Here is a 14,261-nt window from a genome sequence, read left to right on the forward strand (position 1 = left end):
AACTATTGTTAGACCACCCAGAATGTTTCAGGAGTTTATCATTTTCTATCACAGATGAAAGTGGAAAATTCAGTTCAGAGATTTTAGGTAGCTGAAAACATAATATACAGCAGCAAATCTGCTTATTAATTAGGACTGTGCATAATGTTCAAAGCCATGAATAGCTAATATCTATTCAGTGTCTACTATGTCTAAATTTTAAAATACCCAGAATGTAAGATGTTTGAACTGTATATATGGCAGAGTTTTTGTCGTCTTTATATAGTGAATCCTGTAAGTTCAACACTGATTTTATGACGAGTTTTGACATGTAGCATTTTGGAGTGGGATTTTTCAGACTCTTTCAGAATTGACCAAACTCAGCTCCCACTGACTTCAGGGGGAGCAGCATTAGGCTGACTGTAAGCACTTGTGAAAATTCCACTCTTTATTGTAACATAAAAACCACAATTTTATTTTGTAGATAAAAAACCCAAAATAAATTTTTTTTTTTTATATGAAACATGACATCCATTAGGTAGGGCAACCACAAGCTGACTCAGTTTAAGATCTGATACTGAAAGAACTAGATAGCAAGACAACAGCCTTATAATAAATCTTAACAACACACACCCCTTTTTTGGTATCTCTTGATTCCTTGCGGGGGGGAAGGGGGCATCCATGTTTGTTAGCCTACATGTTTGTTAGCCTACATTTTTGATGAATATAGTCTAACTTTTATTCAACAAGCACAAGAATTTTTATTTAAAGAGAAATGACTTTTGATGTTGATATGGAGATGAAAACATAACACATTTTCTGCATTAGAAAAGTACCTGAATGGAAGCTCACAAGTATTTATTTCATATGCAGCAATGGCAGCTAACTTTTGTAGAGGTTCTGTTTAGCAGTTCTGATTATACAGTATGCTGTAATAGCATTTAACATGTTTGAACTGCTAAATATATAAACAGCCCGTGACAGAGTTAGAGGTGGAGAGATGGAGAAACTGAGTCACAGAAAGATTTAAGCAGTATGCCCAAGATGACTCAGTGAATTAAAGGCCAAACGAGACTATAACTCAGATGTTCTGAGATTCCAGGCCCCCGCTCAGCCCACTAGACCAGTGGTTCCCAAACATGTTCCGCCGCTTTGAATGGGTTTTTTTGCATCTAAATTTCAAAGCTTTTTTCCCCATGTCAAATGGAGTATAGTGTTTTGTGGTAGTAAGCTACATAGGGAATTCCACTGAAACTAACTCGCTTCCATTTACTTAGACGTACACTTATAATTTGCACTAGATATTGATCAGAAGTTTTAAACTTGCATGCCTAAAGTTCAACACCTAAATCCATATTAGGACACCTAAACAGATGTCTAATTTTCAGAGGTGCTGAGTTCCTGCAGCTAATATTGACTTAGTGTGATTGGCAAGCACTCAGCACAATTTTATTTTATAGATAAAATTGTGGCCACTTAGATACCTAAACAAATAGTTAGAGTTGCAGTTCATAGGCACTTCTGCATTAAAATGTTTATCAGTTTTTCTTAATTTTAAAGTAATAATTTTCAGCAATTTGCTTTAGTAGGCTTCTTGTGCCAAAAGTGTTCAGAAATTTTCTCAGTAATCCTGCATTTGTGATTGGTTGTTAAATTTACATTTTTTTCAGCCAAAATTTATTTAGGTATTTGAAAATAAGGGAGAATTGTGGTGATGGTGAATTTTTGGAGAGGGAGTTTAGCATTAAATATCTATTTGATTGCTGGCCATGGGTCTAACTGAATGTTACTACTGCACATTAGGTATGTTGGAGTGTTGTGTTTCATGCAGGTACTTCTGAGGGTTTTTTTGAGGATTACCTAGTGCATATGGTTAGATATCTTTCATGTGTATATAAATCCCAATAAAATGAATAGTGAATGTGCAGTCAGCTTACTGAACACTGAGTTTGTATTTCCAATAGAACTTTTGTGGGTTTTTTTACGACTTTGAAAGTTCATTTTAGCTACTTTTGGTCTGTGAAGAACTGAGTTTCATCTGTAGTAATTAACCATGGCACTAAGAGCGAACTTACTTTAGGGAGAGGTGCTTTAGGCATTGGCAATATCAGGAGATGTGGCAGGAAAACCACAGAATCCTGAATCAGGGCGTGACTGGTAATAGTGAAGCAGTTGCACTTCAGCTGTTTAATTTTAATGTGTGTTGTGTAACTTTTATACTCTTTCATTTTATAAATATTCAATTTATACTTACAGTGCTTGGCTTTTAGTCTCAAAATTTATGTGCTGCATCATCTGTGCTATACTTGGACCTGAAAGCTAGAATTTTTACCTCCATTGATTATGGATGTTTAAGCAGTTTGAACAAACTAACAATGGTTAAGTTTTTAATGTAATAAAAGAAACCATTGTTAGTTTGTTCAAACTGCTTAAAAATCCACATGGGGCCAGGCCTATTTATTCAAAAAATGTTTAGCTCTGGAAGTAATATGTAGTTACATATTTATGATGATACAGTTTTCTAATTTATTTTTTCTTGGACTAGGTTTACAGTTGTGTGGATGATGGTTTTTAGTATAAGTATGGTAATTGTTTCAGGTGGAACACAATTCCCCACTTGTATGAAATATTCATATTTTCAACATACATTAATTAATTTGTCAAAAAATATTTCTTGCAATGAAGACAAAGCTTGTAATATATAACATATTTTAAAAACAAGTGGTGGCCACTATGTAATGGACTGAATTATTTTTCATTTACTGCTTCTCTCCACAGGTGTTGGTGTCTGTCCAGTCCCTCATATTGGTAGCAGAACCCTATTTTAATGAACCTGGATATGAAAGATCTAGAGGTACTCCTAGTGGTACACAGAGTTCCAGAGAATATGATGGAAATATACGACAGGCAACAGTCAAGTGGGCTATGCTTGAACAAATCAGAAACCCTTCACCATGTTTTAAGGAGGTAGGTATTATGAAACAAAGTAAACACTGGCTTTTGCCTTTAACATATTTAAAGACTGTTATCAGGTCCCCAGTCACTCATCTTTACTCATGACTAAATGTGCCCAGTTTTTTTTAACCTTACCGCAGAGGTCAGGTTTTCTAAACATTTTATCTTTTTTGTTGCTCTCCTCTGGAGTTTCTAATTTATCCACATCTTTCCTAATTTGTGGTGCCCAGAACTGGAGACACTACTCCAGCTGAGGCCTCACAAGTGTCAAGCAAAGTGGGACAGTTACCTCCCATGTCTTACATACATTCCTGTTAATATACCACAGAATATCAGTCTTTTTCGCAATTGCATCACATCATTGACTCATATTCAACCTACTATCCACTATAACCCTCAGATCCTCTTCAGCAGTACTACCACATAGCCAGTTATTCCCCATTTTGTAGTTGGGCATCTAATTTTTCCTTCCTTTATTGATTTTATCTTACTGATTTCAGACAAGTTCTCTAATTTGTCAAAGTTATTTTGAATTCTAATCCTGTATTCCAAAGTGCTTGCAACACTTCCTGGCTTGGTATCTGGTCACAATTAGATACCTTTTTAGTGATGACTGAAGCAAAATGGGCATTATACACCTCAGTCTTCTTGATATCATCAGTTATTAACTCTCCTTTCCTGCTAAGTAGAAGACTTACACTTTCCTTCATCTTTCTCTTGTTCCTAATGTATTTAAAGAACCGCTTTTTATCATCTTTTATGTCCTTGTTAGATGTAATACATTTTCTGCCTTAGCCTTTCTGATTTTGTCCCTACATGCCTGTGCTATTCTTTTGTACTCCTTCTTAGCAATTTGTATATGTTTCCACTCTTTGTAGGATTCCTTTTTGATTTTCAGGTCATTAATGATTTCCGGGGGGAGCCGTATTGGCCTCTTGCTATTCTTCTTATTTTTCCTTCCCATTGGGATGGTTTGCAGTTGTGCCTTTAATATTGTCCCCTTGAGAAACTGCCAGCTCTCCTCAACTCCGTTTCCCTTAGGTCAGGTCCCATGGGAAGAAAATCTATCAATTCTCTAAGTTTGTTAAAGTCCATTCTGCTTCTCTCACGCCTTCCTTTCCTTAGAATCATGAAATCTATCATTTCTTGATCACTTTCACCCAAATTCTCTTCCACCTTCAGATTCACATCCAATTCTTCCCTGTTGGTCAGAATCAAGTCTAAAATGGCTGTCCCTCTGGTTGCTTCCTTCACTTTCTGAAACAAAAAGTTGTGCCCAATACATTCCAAGAACATATTGGAGATTTTGTCTTTTGCCATATTACTTTTCCCACAGAAGTCTTGGTACTTAAAGTCCCCCATTACTATCAGGTCTTGCGTTTTGGATATTTCTGTTGTTTGTTCTAGAAATGCCTCATTCACCTCCTCTTCCTGATTTGGTGGTCTATCGTAGACTGCTAGCATGACAAAACTCCTCTGATTTTTCCCCCTTTATCCAGAGACTTTCAAGTGGTTTGCCTCTCACCTCTTGGACCTCAGAACAAGTGTCTATATGCCTGATGTATAATGCAACATCTCCTGCTTTTTTTCCCTGCTTGCCCTTCCTGAACAAAGTCCCCTCTGTACCAGTATTCTAGTCATAAGCTTTATGCCACCATGTCTCTTTGATTCTAATCAAGTCATAATTTAGCTTATGCACTAATACTTAAATTTCTTCCTGTTTATTCCCCATACTCCTTGCATTTGTGTTATAAAGATCTAAGATGTTGAGCATGTTTCCCCACTGATTTCCTTCTTGTTGAATGAGAACTTTAACTATATAAAAAGGTTGAAAGAGAGATGATGAGAATATCAAGGTTCTTGCTATACTTATTAGAAAACAACAAGAAATGTGATGCTTTGGTGGAGTTGAGTTTATTAGATGAGTTTGCTAGAATCTTGAAACTTCTAAAAAGATGAGTGGAAAATCTGATAAAATGTGGTTTTGTGAAGCTTAGCTAGTTTGTATTTTTAACTTTTCACAGCATCAGATGTATTGTTTCTTATTCTAACTGCATTACATGCAAAATCTGCTGATCAATACTGCAAATAGGTACTAAACGTTTAGTGATTACCAAACATTAGTGTATTAATTTATCTAACTCAAGATCCTTAAACGAAGGAAGTGGCAGGAAACGAGTTAGTGAATGGACTAGAGTAATGAAAACAGATAATTCAAAAGCAAATTATAAATGTTCTTGAGCTGCTAATTAATGTGCTACCTAGGATTTGTACTCATTTCAAAAAGTACAGAAAACCAGTTTCCAGCTCTGAATATCGCCAGTTTGGTTTAGGAGCACTGTCTGTCTTTGAAATGCAAAGATCAATTGACATAAAAACAATTAACTTGAACTCGATAATTTTCTGCTAATGATATTGCCTTCAGTGTACTGCAAAACGAGGTATTAAAGAAAATATTTCTCCCTGGTTATACTCCTTCAGACGGATTGACACTGTTACTAGATGTGGCAATTGAAGAAATTGATGACAAATTAAAGAAAGAAGTAAAATAATCAGTACAGACATTAATGGAAGATGTGAAGTTGTTTGTTTGACCAACTAATCACCAGAGTCCATAGAAAAGAAGTGTTTTATTGTGAGTTAAACAGCAGCAGCTCTTCATTCCAGAGATGGCTGCACCATAGTGATGGGTGAAGTGATTCCCAGTACTGCGTACAGTTTGTACATGAGTTTGTAAAGTATTTTGTGTTTTTTCTGGCTGAAAAGTGTCATAAAAATGTATATTGTTAAAATCAACATATTACAGGATTACTCACATTGCTAGATTATGCCTCTCTTTGAATGAGTTAATCATTTTCTTCAAAGTACATGTTAATAGATCTCTACCCTTAGAATGGAAAGAGCTTGAGTGTCTTCAGGAACAAATTTTAATGTTCACATGAATATGGAAGAAGTAATCAAACACAAGTGCATATTCCAGACACTCAACCATTTACATGAGAGGGGACAGAGTATTACATCCATACCTGAATAGCAACATATATGCAGAATATTCTGGCCCTGTCAATCAAGACATAAATATAATAAGAGAGCCCCTGATATTCCTCTAAACTGACTTTTGAAATTTTATGTAATAGTTTAGGTAATAGTGCCCTTCACTGTGACTCTGATCTTTGAGAATAAATCCTTTTTTATAAGTATTTGTAACAACTTTACTCTTCCAAGAAAAATATCAAATTGTAGTTATTTAAATTAAACAACTAAAGATAGTAGAATGTGGTAGAATGTTAGTCATTTTCATATATATCTCACTGAAATTCTCTGCAACCTACAAGACACCCACAATCTTACCCTTCAAAAACACAGAAGCCTAGAAATTAAGGATACTAAACTACACCATCATAATTTGTAAATTAAAGTTATACATTTGGATGTACTGTAAAGCTCAGTTCAGTTCCTAAATACCTTGATTCCTGTTTAGTACTTTTGTCTTTTATATTAAAAGCACCCACAATTTGATTTTGGTATTTTTCATACACTTGCGTATAGCTCAGAGTCTGCTAATGGCTTTTATAAGGGAGATATCACATAAGCCTACATCCTGTCCCTTTCTTAAGAAGTTGAAGGAATAAGATGCATTCAAATGGATTTATCCAGTAGAGACGCAATCATTCATGAGAGAAGATAATGACTATTACTGTTATTTTGTTTCTAGTGTCTACCTTTTCAAAGTGATTGCAGCAGTACAGAGTTCACTGCCTATACAAGAGATTTGTAGCTGGACCTGAATTACATTAAACCACAAAACAACTAAGTGAAAAGTAACATTAGGGGGCAGATTTCATCCCACTAAAAGCAAACAAAATCTGAGGTATAATATGAAACACCCATCAGTAATTTCATTAACAGTGGATTGAACCTTACTGGAGAGAAATGGCCTGAGCTTTGAATTGAAGGTTATTTTCAGGTTTTGGATAAGATAACCTTTCTCCTTCCTCCCCATCTTCCAAACTGTGATCCTCCAATTGACCCCTTCTCTTCTTGTAACTCTCCAATAGCCTCCAGCTCTTCCTCAACCTGGTCTCCAATAGTCTAGACTCTAGGTCCCATCTCTATAAACATCCAATAAAGTGTGCAAAATGTGGTTCTTTGGGATACACCTCAAAGTGAGGTGCTCAAAGGTCATTTAAAAAAAACCCAAGGCTCTAACATTTTTGGTGCAGTTAAAAGTATTACTGGCTTAAAAGTTTTTGTTGCAAGGTATGCAAAATACAGTGCACCAGATGCCTTAGAAATATTATGCGATCCATTTGAAGAACTTATTCCTTTTACAGACCCATGCATAGATGATGCATGTGGAATAGGATGTTAGATGAGAAATTCCACTCATTTTTCCTGCATAGAAACGTAGAATATCAGGGTTGGAAGGGACCTCAGGAGGTCATCTAGTCCAACCCCCTGCTCAAAGCAGGACCAATCCCCAACTAAATCATCCCAGCCAGGGCTTTGTCAAGCCTTACCTTAAAAACTTATAAGGAAGGAGATTCCACCACCTCCCTAGGTAACGCATTCCAGTGCTTCACCACCCTCCTAGTGAAAAAGTTATTCCTAATATCCAACCTAAACCTCCCCCACTGCCACTTGAGACCATTACTCCTTGTTCTGTCATGTGCTACCACTGAGAACAGTCTAGATCCATCCTCTTTGGAACCCCCTTTCAGGTAGTTGAAAGCAGCTATCAAATCCCCCCTCATTCTTCTCTTCCGCAGACTAAACCATCCCAGTTCCCTCAGCCTCTCCTCATAAGTCATGTGTTCCAGTCTCCTAATCATTTTTGTTGCCCTCCACTGGACTCTTTCCAATTTTTCCACATCCTTCTTGTAGTGTGGGGCCCAAAACAGGACACAGTACTCCAGCTGAGGCCTCACCAATGTCGAATAGAGGGGAACGATCACGTCCCTCGATCTGCTGGCAGTGCTCCTACTTATACACCCCAAAATGCCATTGGCCTTTTTGGCAACAAGGGCACACTGTTGACTCATACCCAGCTTCTCGTCCACTGTAACCCCTAGGTCCTTTTCTGCAGAACTGCTGCCTAACCATTCGGTCCCTAGTCTGTAGCGGTGCATGGGATTCTTCCTTCCTAAGTGCAGGACTCTGCACTTGTCCTTGTTGAACCTCATCAGATTTCTTTTGGCCCAATCCTCTAATTTGTCTAGGTCCCTCTGTATCTTATCCCTACCCTCCAGCGTATCTACCTCTCCTCACAGTTTAGTGTCATCTGCAACCTAGCTGAGGGTGCAATCCACACCATCCTCCATATCATTTATGAAGATATTGAACAAAACCGGCCCCAGGACCGACTCTTGGGGCACTCCACTTGATACCGGCTGCCAACTAGGTATGGAGCCATTGATCACTACCAGTTGAGCCCGACAATCTAGCCAGCTTTCTATCCCCCTTATAGTCCATTCATCCAGCCCATACTTCTTTAACTTGCTGCCAAGAATACTGTGGGAGACCGTGTCAAAAGCTTTGCTAAAGTCAAGGAACAACACGTCCACTGCTTTCCCCTCATCCACAGAGCCAGTTATCTCGTCATAGAAGGCAATTAGATTAGTCAGGCATGACTTGCCCTTGGTGAATCCGTGCTGACTGTTCCTGATCACTTTCCTCTCCTCTAAGTGCTTCAGAATTGATTCCTTGAGGACCTGCTCCATGATTTTTCCAGGGACTGAAGTGAGGCTGACTGGCCTGTAGTTCCCAGGACCACTTCCTTCCCTTTTTAAAAGATGGGCACTACATTAGCCTTTTTCCAGTCGTCTGGGACTTCCCCCGATCGCCATGAGTTTTCAAAGATAATGGCCAATGGCTCTGCAATCACATCCGCCAATTCCTTTAGCACTCTCAGATGCAGCGCATCCGGTCCCATGGACTTGTGCTCGTCCAGCTTTTCTAAATAGTCCCGAACCACTTCTTTCTCCAAAGAGGGCTGGTCACCTCCTCCCCATGCTGTGCTGCCCAGTGCAGTAGTCTGGGAGCTGACCTTGTTCGTGAAGACAGAGGCAAAAAAAGCATTGAGTACATTAGCTTTTTCCACATCCTCTGTCACTAGGTTGCCTCCCTCATTCAGTAAGGGGCCCACACTTTCCTTGACTTTCTTCTTGTTGCTAACATACCTGAAGAAACCCTTCTTGTTGTTCTTAACATCTCTTGCTAGCTGCAACTCCAGGTGTGATTTGGCCTTCCTGATTTCATTCCTGCATGCCGGAGCAATATTTTTATACTCTTCCCTGGTCATTTGTCCAATCTTCCATTTCTTGAAAGCGTCTTTTTTGTGTTTAAGTTCAGCAAGGATTTCACTGTTAAGCCAAGCTGGTCACCTGCCATATTTACTTTTCTTTCTACACATCGGGGTGGTTTGTCCCTGTAACCTCAGTAAGGATTCTTTAAAATACAGCCAGCTCTCCTGGACCCCTTTCCCCCTCATGTTATTCTCCCAGAGGATCCTGCCCATCAGTTCCCTGAGGGAGTCAGTCTGCTTTTCTGAAGTCCAGGGTCCGTATTCTGCTGCTCTCCTTTCTTCCTTGTGTCAGGATCCTGAACTCGACCATCTCATGGTCACTCCCAGGTTCCCATCCACTTTTGTTTCCCCTACTAATTCTTCCCTGTTTGTGAGCAGCAGGTCAGGAAGAGCTCTGCCCCTAGTTGGTTCCTCCAACACTTGCACCAGGAAATTGTCCCCTACACTTCCCAAAAACTTCCTGGATTGTCTGTGCAGCGCTGTATTGCTCTCCCAGTAGATATCCGGGTAATTGAAGTCTCCCATGAGAACCAGGGCCTGCGATGTAGTAACTTCCTTTAGTTGCCGGAAGAAAGCCTCGTCCACCTCCTCCTCCTGGTCTGGTGGTCTATAGCAGACTCCCACCACGACATCACCCTTGTTGCTCACACTTCTAAACTTAATCCAGAGACTCTCAGGTTTTTCTGCAGTTTCATACCGGAGCTCTGAGCAGTCATACTGCTCCCTTACATACAGTGCAACTCTCCCACCTTTTCTGCCCTGCCTGTCCTTCCTGAACAGTTTATATCTATCCATGACAGTACTCCAGTCATGTGAGTTATCCCACCAAGTCTCTATTACTCCAGTCACATCATAATTCCTTGGCTGTGCCAGGACTTCCAGTTCTCCCTGCTTGTTTCCCAGGCTTCTTGCATTTATGTATAGGCACTTGAGATAACTTGCTGTTTGTGCCCAGCCAACAGAATGTTTAGGGATAGTGTATAGAAAGAGAAACAGATTTAAAGTTTTTATTAAAGCTAATGTTAAAAAAATTATATAATAGATAGGTTGGGAAAAGAGTGTCTGTACATCTGGGTATAGTGCTTAGATTACCCACAAATATAAAGTTAGTTTTTTAAAAGTCATATGATACATAGAGTGCATAATCAGCAATAACCCAAATTTAGGTGAATAGATTTTACAATACAGTTTAGATATTAGAATCCGAATTCTCGGGTACATCGCTCATGAAAAGTTGTACAGAGATTTGGTTGTGGAAAGCAAAATATATCAATGAGTGGAGATTGTCCCTCGGTAATTGAGAATTAGGTTGGTTGTCCTTACTCAGCCAACACAACCGTGTGCAGTGCCTGTGAAACCGTGGTAGGTTGCAGGAGAAAAAAAGTCAAGCCTTATCGTACATTACATAAGTTCCATTTTAAAATCCTCATAACTCATCCAAATCTAAACAGGCTTTCACTACATAGCTGAAAAGTACATTTCAGACCCAGGGGTTATCTTTTCCACCAAATTTTACCTTTCCACCCATCCCTACTGAAGCATTAGAGTGATCTGAAAAAGACAGAGTGACAAAAGTGTCACTTTTTCCTCTTCATACACTAAAACAACTGAACTATTAATTCTGAAATGTTCCCAAAAATTTCACTGCTGGGGAGAGACGAGATCTAGAAACTGTCATCCTGAAAGATGAGCGAGACAAGGTGGGTGAGGTAATATCTTTTATTGGACCAACTTCTGTTGGTGAAAGACAAGCTTTCAAGCTCCACAGAGCTCCTCTTTAGATCTGGGAAAGGTAATCAGTGTCAAGACTAAATACAAGGTGGAACAGATTGTTAAGCATGAGGTGTTGAAAGAAACCATTCAAAATGAAGTGGGCATTTAACATTTAACACCTATGCAGTCATAGGTGAAAGGAGAGCTAGTGGGAATATTTCCAACACTCCTCTGAACAACATACCAATCCACAGAGACCTTCCTACCAAGACTACAAAAAGAAGGATTCTGGGTGGACTCCCCCTGAAGCTCGAAACAACGGACTGGACTTCTACATAGGGTGCTTCCGCCGATGTGCACGGGCTGAAATTGTAGAAAAGCAGCATCACTTGCCCCATAACCTCAGCCGTGCAGAATACAATGCCATCCACAGCCTCAGAAACAACTCTGACATCATAATCAAAAAGGCTGACAAAGGAGGTGCTGTCGTCATCATGAATAGGTCGGAATATGAACAAGAGGCTGCTAGGCAGCTCTCCAACACCACTTTCTACAAGCCATTACCCTCTGATCCCACTGAGGGTTACCAAAAGAAACTACAGCATTTGCTCAAGAAACTCCCTGAAAAAGCACAAGAACAAATCCGCACAGACACACCCCTGGAACCCTGACCTGGGGTATTCTATCTGCTACCCAAGATCCATAAACCTGGAAATCCCGGATGCCCCATCATCTCAGGCATTGGCACCCTGACAGCAGGATTGTCTGGCTATGTAGACTCCCTCCTCAGGCCTTATGCTACCAGCACTCTCAGCTATCTTCGAGACACCACTGACTTCCTGAGGAAACTACAGTCCATCTGTGATCTTCCTGAAAACACCATCCTGGCCGCTATGGATGTAGAAGCCCTCTACACCAACATTCCACACAAAGATGGACTACAAGCCATCAGGAACAGTATCCCCGATAATGTCACGGCAAACCTGGTGGCTGAACTTTGTGACTTTGTCCTCACCCGTAACTATTTCACATTTGGGGACAATGTATACCTTCAAATCAGCGGCACTGCTATGGGTACCCGCATGGCCCCACAGTATGTCAACATTTTTATGGCTGACTTAGAACTACACTTCCTCAGCTCTCGTCCCCTAATGCCCCTACTCTACTTGCGCTACATTGATGACATCTTCATCATCTGGACCCATGGAAAAGAAGCCCTTGAGGAATTCCACCATGATTTCAACAATTTCCATCCCACCATCAACCTCAGCCTGGACCAGTCCACACAAGAGATCCACTTCCTGGACACTACGATGCTAATAAGCGATGGTCACATCAACACCACCCTATACCGGAAACCTACTGACCGCTATTCCTACCTACATGTCTCCAGCTTTCACCCAGACCACACCATACGATCCATTGTCTATAGTCAAGCTCTACAATACAACTGCATTTGCTCCAACCCCTCAGACAGAGACAAACACCTACAAGATCTCTGTCAAGCGTTCTTACAACTACAATACCCATCTGCTGAAGTGAAGAAACAGATTGACAGAGCCAGAAAAGTACCCAGAAGTTACCTACTCCAGGACAGGCCCAACAAAGAAAATAACAGAACGCCACTAGCCGTCACCTTCAGCCCCCAACTAAAACCTCTCCAACGCATCATCAAGGATCTACAACCTATCCTGAAGGACGACCCATCACTCTCATAGATCTTGGGAGACAGGCCAGTCCTTGCTTACAGACAGCCCCCCAACCTGAAGCAAATACTCACCAGCAACCACACACCACACAACAGAACCACTAACCCAGGAACATATCCTTGCAACAAATCCTGTTGCCAACTGTGTCCGCATATCTATTCAGGGGACACCATCATAGGGCCTAATCACATCAGCCACACTATCAGAGGCTCGTTCACCTGCACATCCACCAATGTGATATATGCCATCATGTGCCAGCAATGCCCCTCTGCCATGTACATTGGTCAAACTGGACAGTCTCTACGTAAAAGAATAAATGGACACAAATCAGACGTCAAGAACTACAACATTCAAAAACCAGTTGGAGAACACTTCAGTCTCTCTGGTCACTCAATTAGAGACCTAAAAGTGACAATTCTTCAACAAAAAAAACTTCAAAAACAGACTCCAACGAGAGACTGCTGAATTGGAATTAATTTGCAAACTGGATACAATTAATTTAGGCTTGAATAGAGACTGGGAGTGGATGGGTCATTACACAAAGTAACACTGTTTCCCCGCCCCCCACTGTTCCTCAGACGTTCACAATTTCAGCTGCTGGAAATGGCCCACCTTGATTATCACTACAAAAGGTGTCTCCCCCCCCCCGCTGGTATTAGCTCATCTTAAGTGATCACTCTCCTTACAGTGTGTATGGTAACACCCATTGTTTCATGTTCTCTATGTATATAAATCTCCCCACTGTATTTTCCACTGAATGCATCCGATGAAGTGAGCTGTAGCTCACGAAAGCTTATGCTCAAATAAATTTGTTAGTCTCTAAGGTGCCACAAGTACTCCTTTTCTTTTTGTGAATGCAGACAAACACGGCTGCTACTCTGAAACCTGAAGATTGTTGTAATGCCTCTAATAAGTCCATGATTTTTGGTGTCTAGCAAAGTTAGGAATTTAAGTTCCCGTGCTCATCTTTCAAAGGTAGGGTGACCAGATAGCAACTTCGAAAAAATGGGACGGGGGGTGGGGGGTAATAAGCGCCTATATAAGAAAAAGTCCCCCAAAATGGGACTGTCCGTATTAAAAAACAGGACATCTGGTGACCCTATTCAGAGGTGTTGTGCAGGTTTCCTTTGAGGAAGAGGACTGAGGGGTCAGATATGGAGTGATAGTTTTGTGAAGTGTTCACCCATTGGTGATAGGGGTATTTGTCTTTTATCATTTTTCTGGGTGAGTTCATTCGAGAGCATAGTGATGGTTTAGTTTCATCCACGTACTTCTTGTTGTGGTGTCTGATGTACTGGATGAGGTATACCACATTGTCATAAGCATGTGTAGGACTCATGGGTCTTGAAATGTCTGTTATAGGAGTTGTTGATCATTGAAGCAGTGGAGATAGGTCTGCAGATTTTGCATCTGTTCTGGTAGAGACTAGTTCTGCTTTGAGTCAGTGGGTCCTGATCTGTAGGGAGCTTGTTTCTGATGCTGAGCTTGGCAAGGTTGGGGAACCTGAAAGATGAACAGTGTGCAGACTTGTAGTTAAATGGAAATGCCCTTTATAAAAGGAAACTCCTTCAACCTTAATGGTACCTATTCGTTCATGCTAG

General features: G+C 40.4%; 1 protein-coding gene across 1 annotated transcript in view; it reads left to right on the forward strand.

Annotated features, from left to right (window-relative positions):
• The window catches only part of BIRC6 (baculoviral IAP repeat containing 6), a 322,387-nt gene that overhangs the window by 299,456 nt on the left and 8,670 nt on the right, over nt 1–14,261 (forward strand). Inside the window, 1 exon segment of the mRNA XM_037895446.2 lies at nt 2,758–2,946. Coding sequence (XP_037751374.1) covers nt 2,758–2,946 — 189 coding nt within the window.

The sequence above is a fragment of the Chelonia mydas genome, chromosome 3, assembly GCF_015237465.2.
Source record: "Chelonia mydas isolate rCheMyd1 chromosome 3, rCheMyd1.pri.v2, whole genome shotgun sequence".
NCBI lineage: Eukaryota > Metazoa > Chordata > Testudines > Cheloniidae > Chelonia > Chelonia mydas.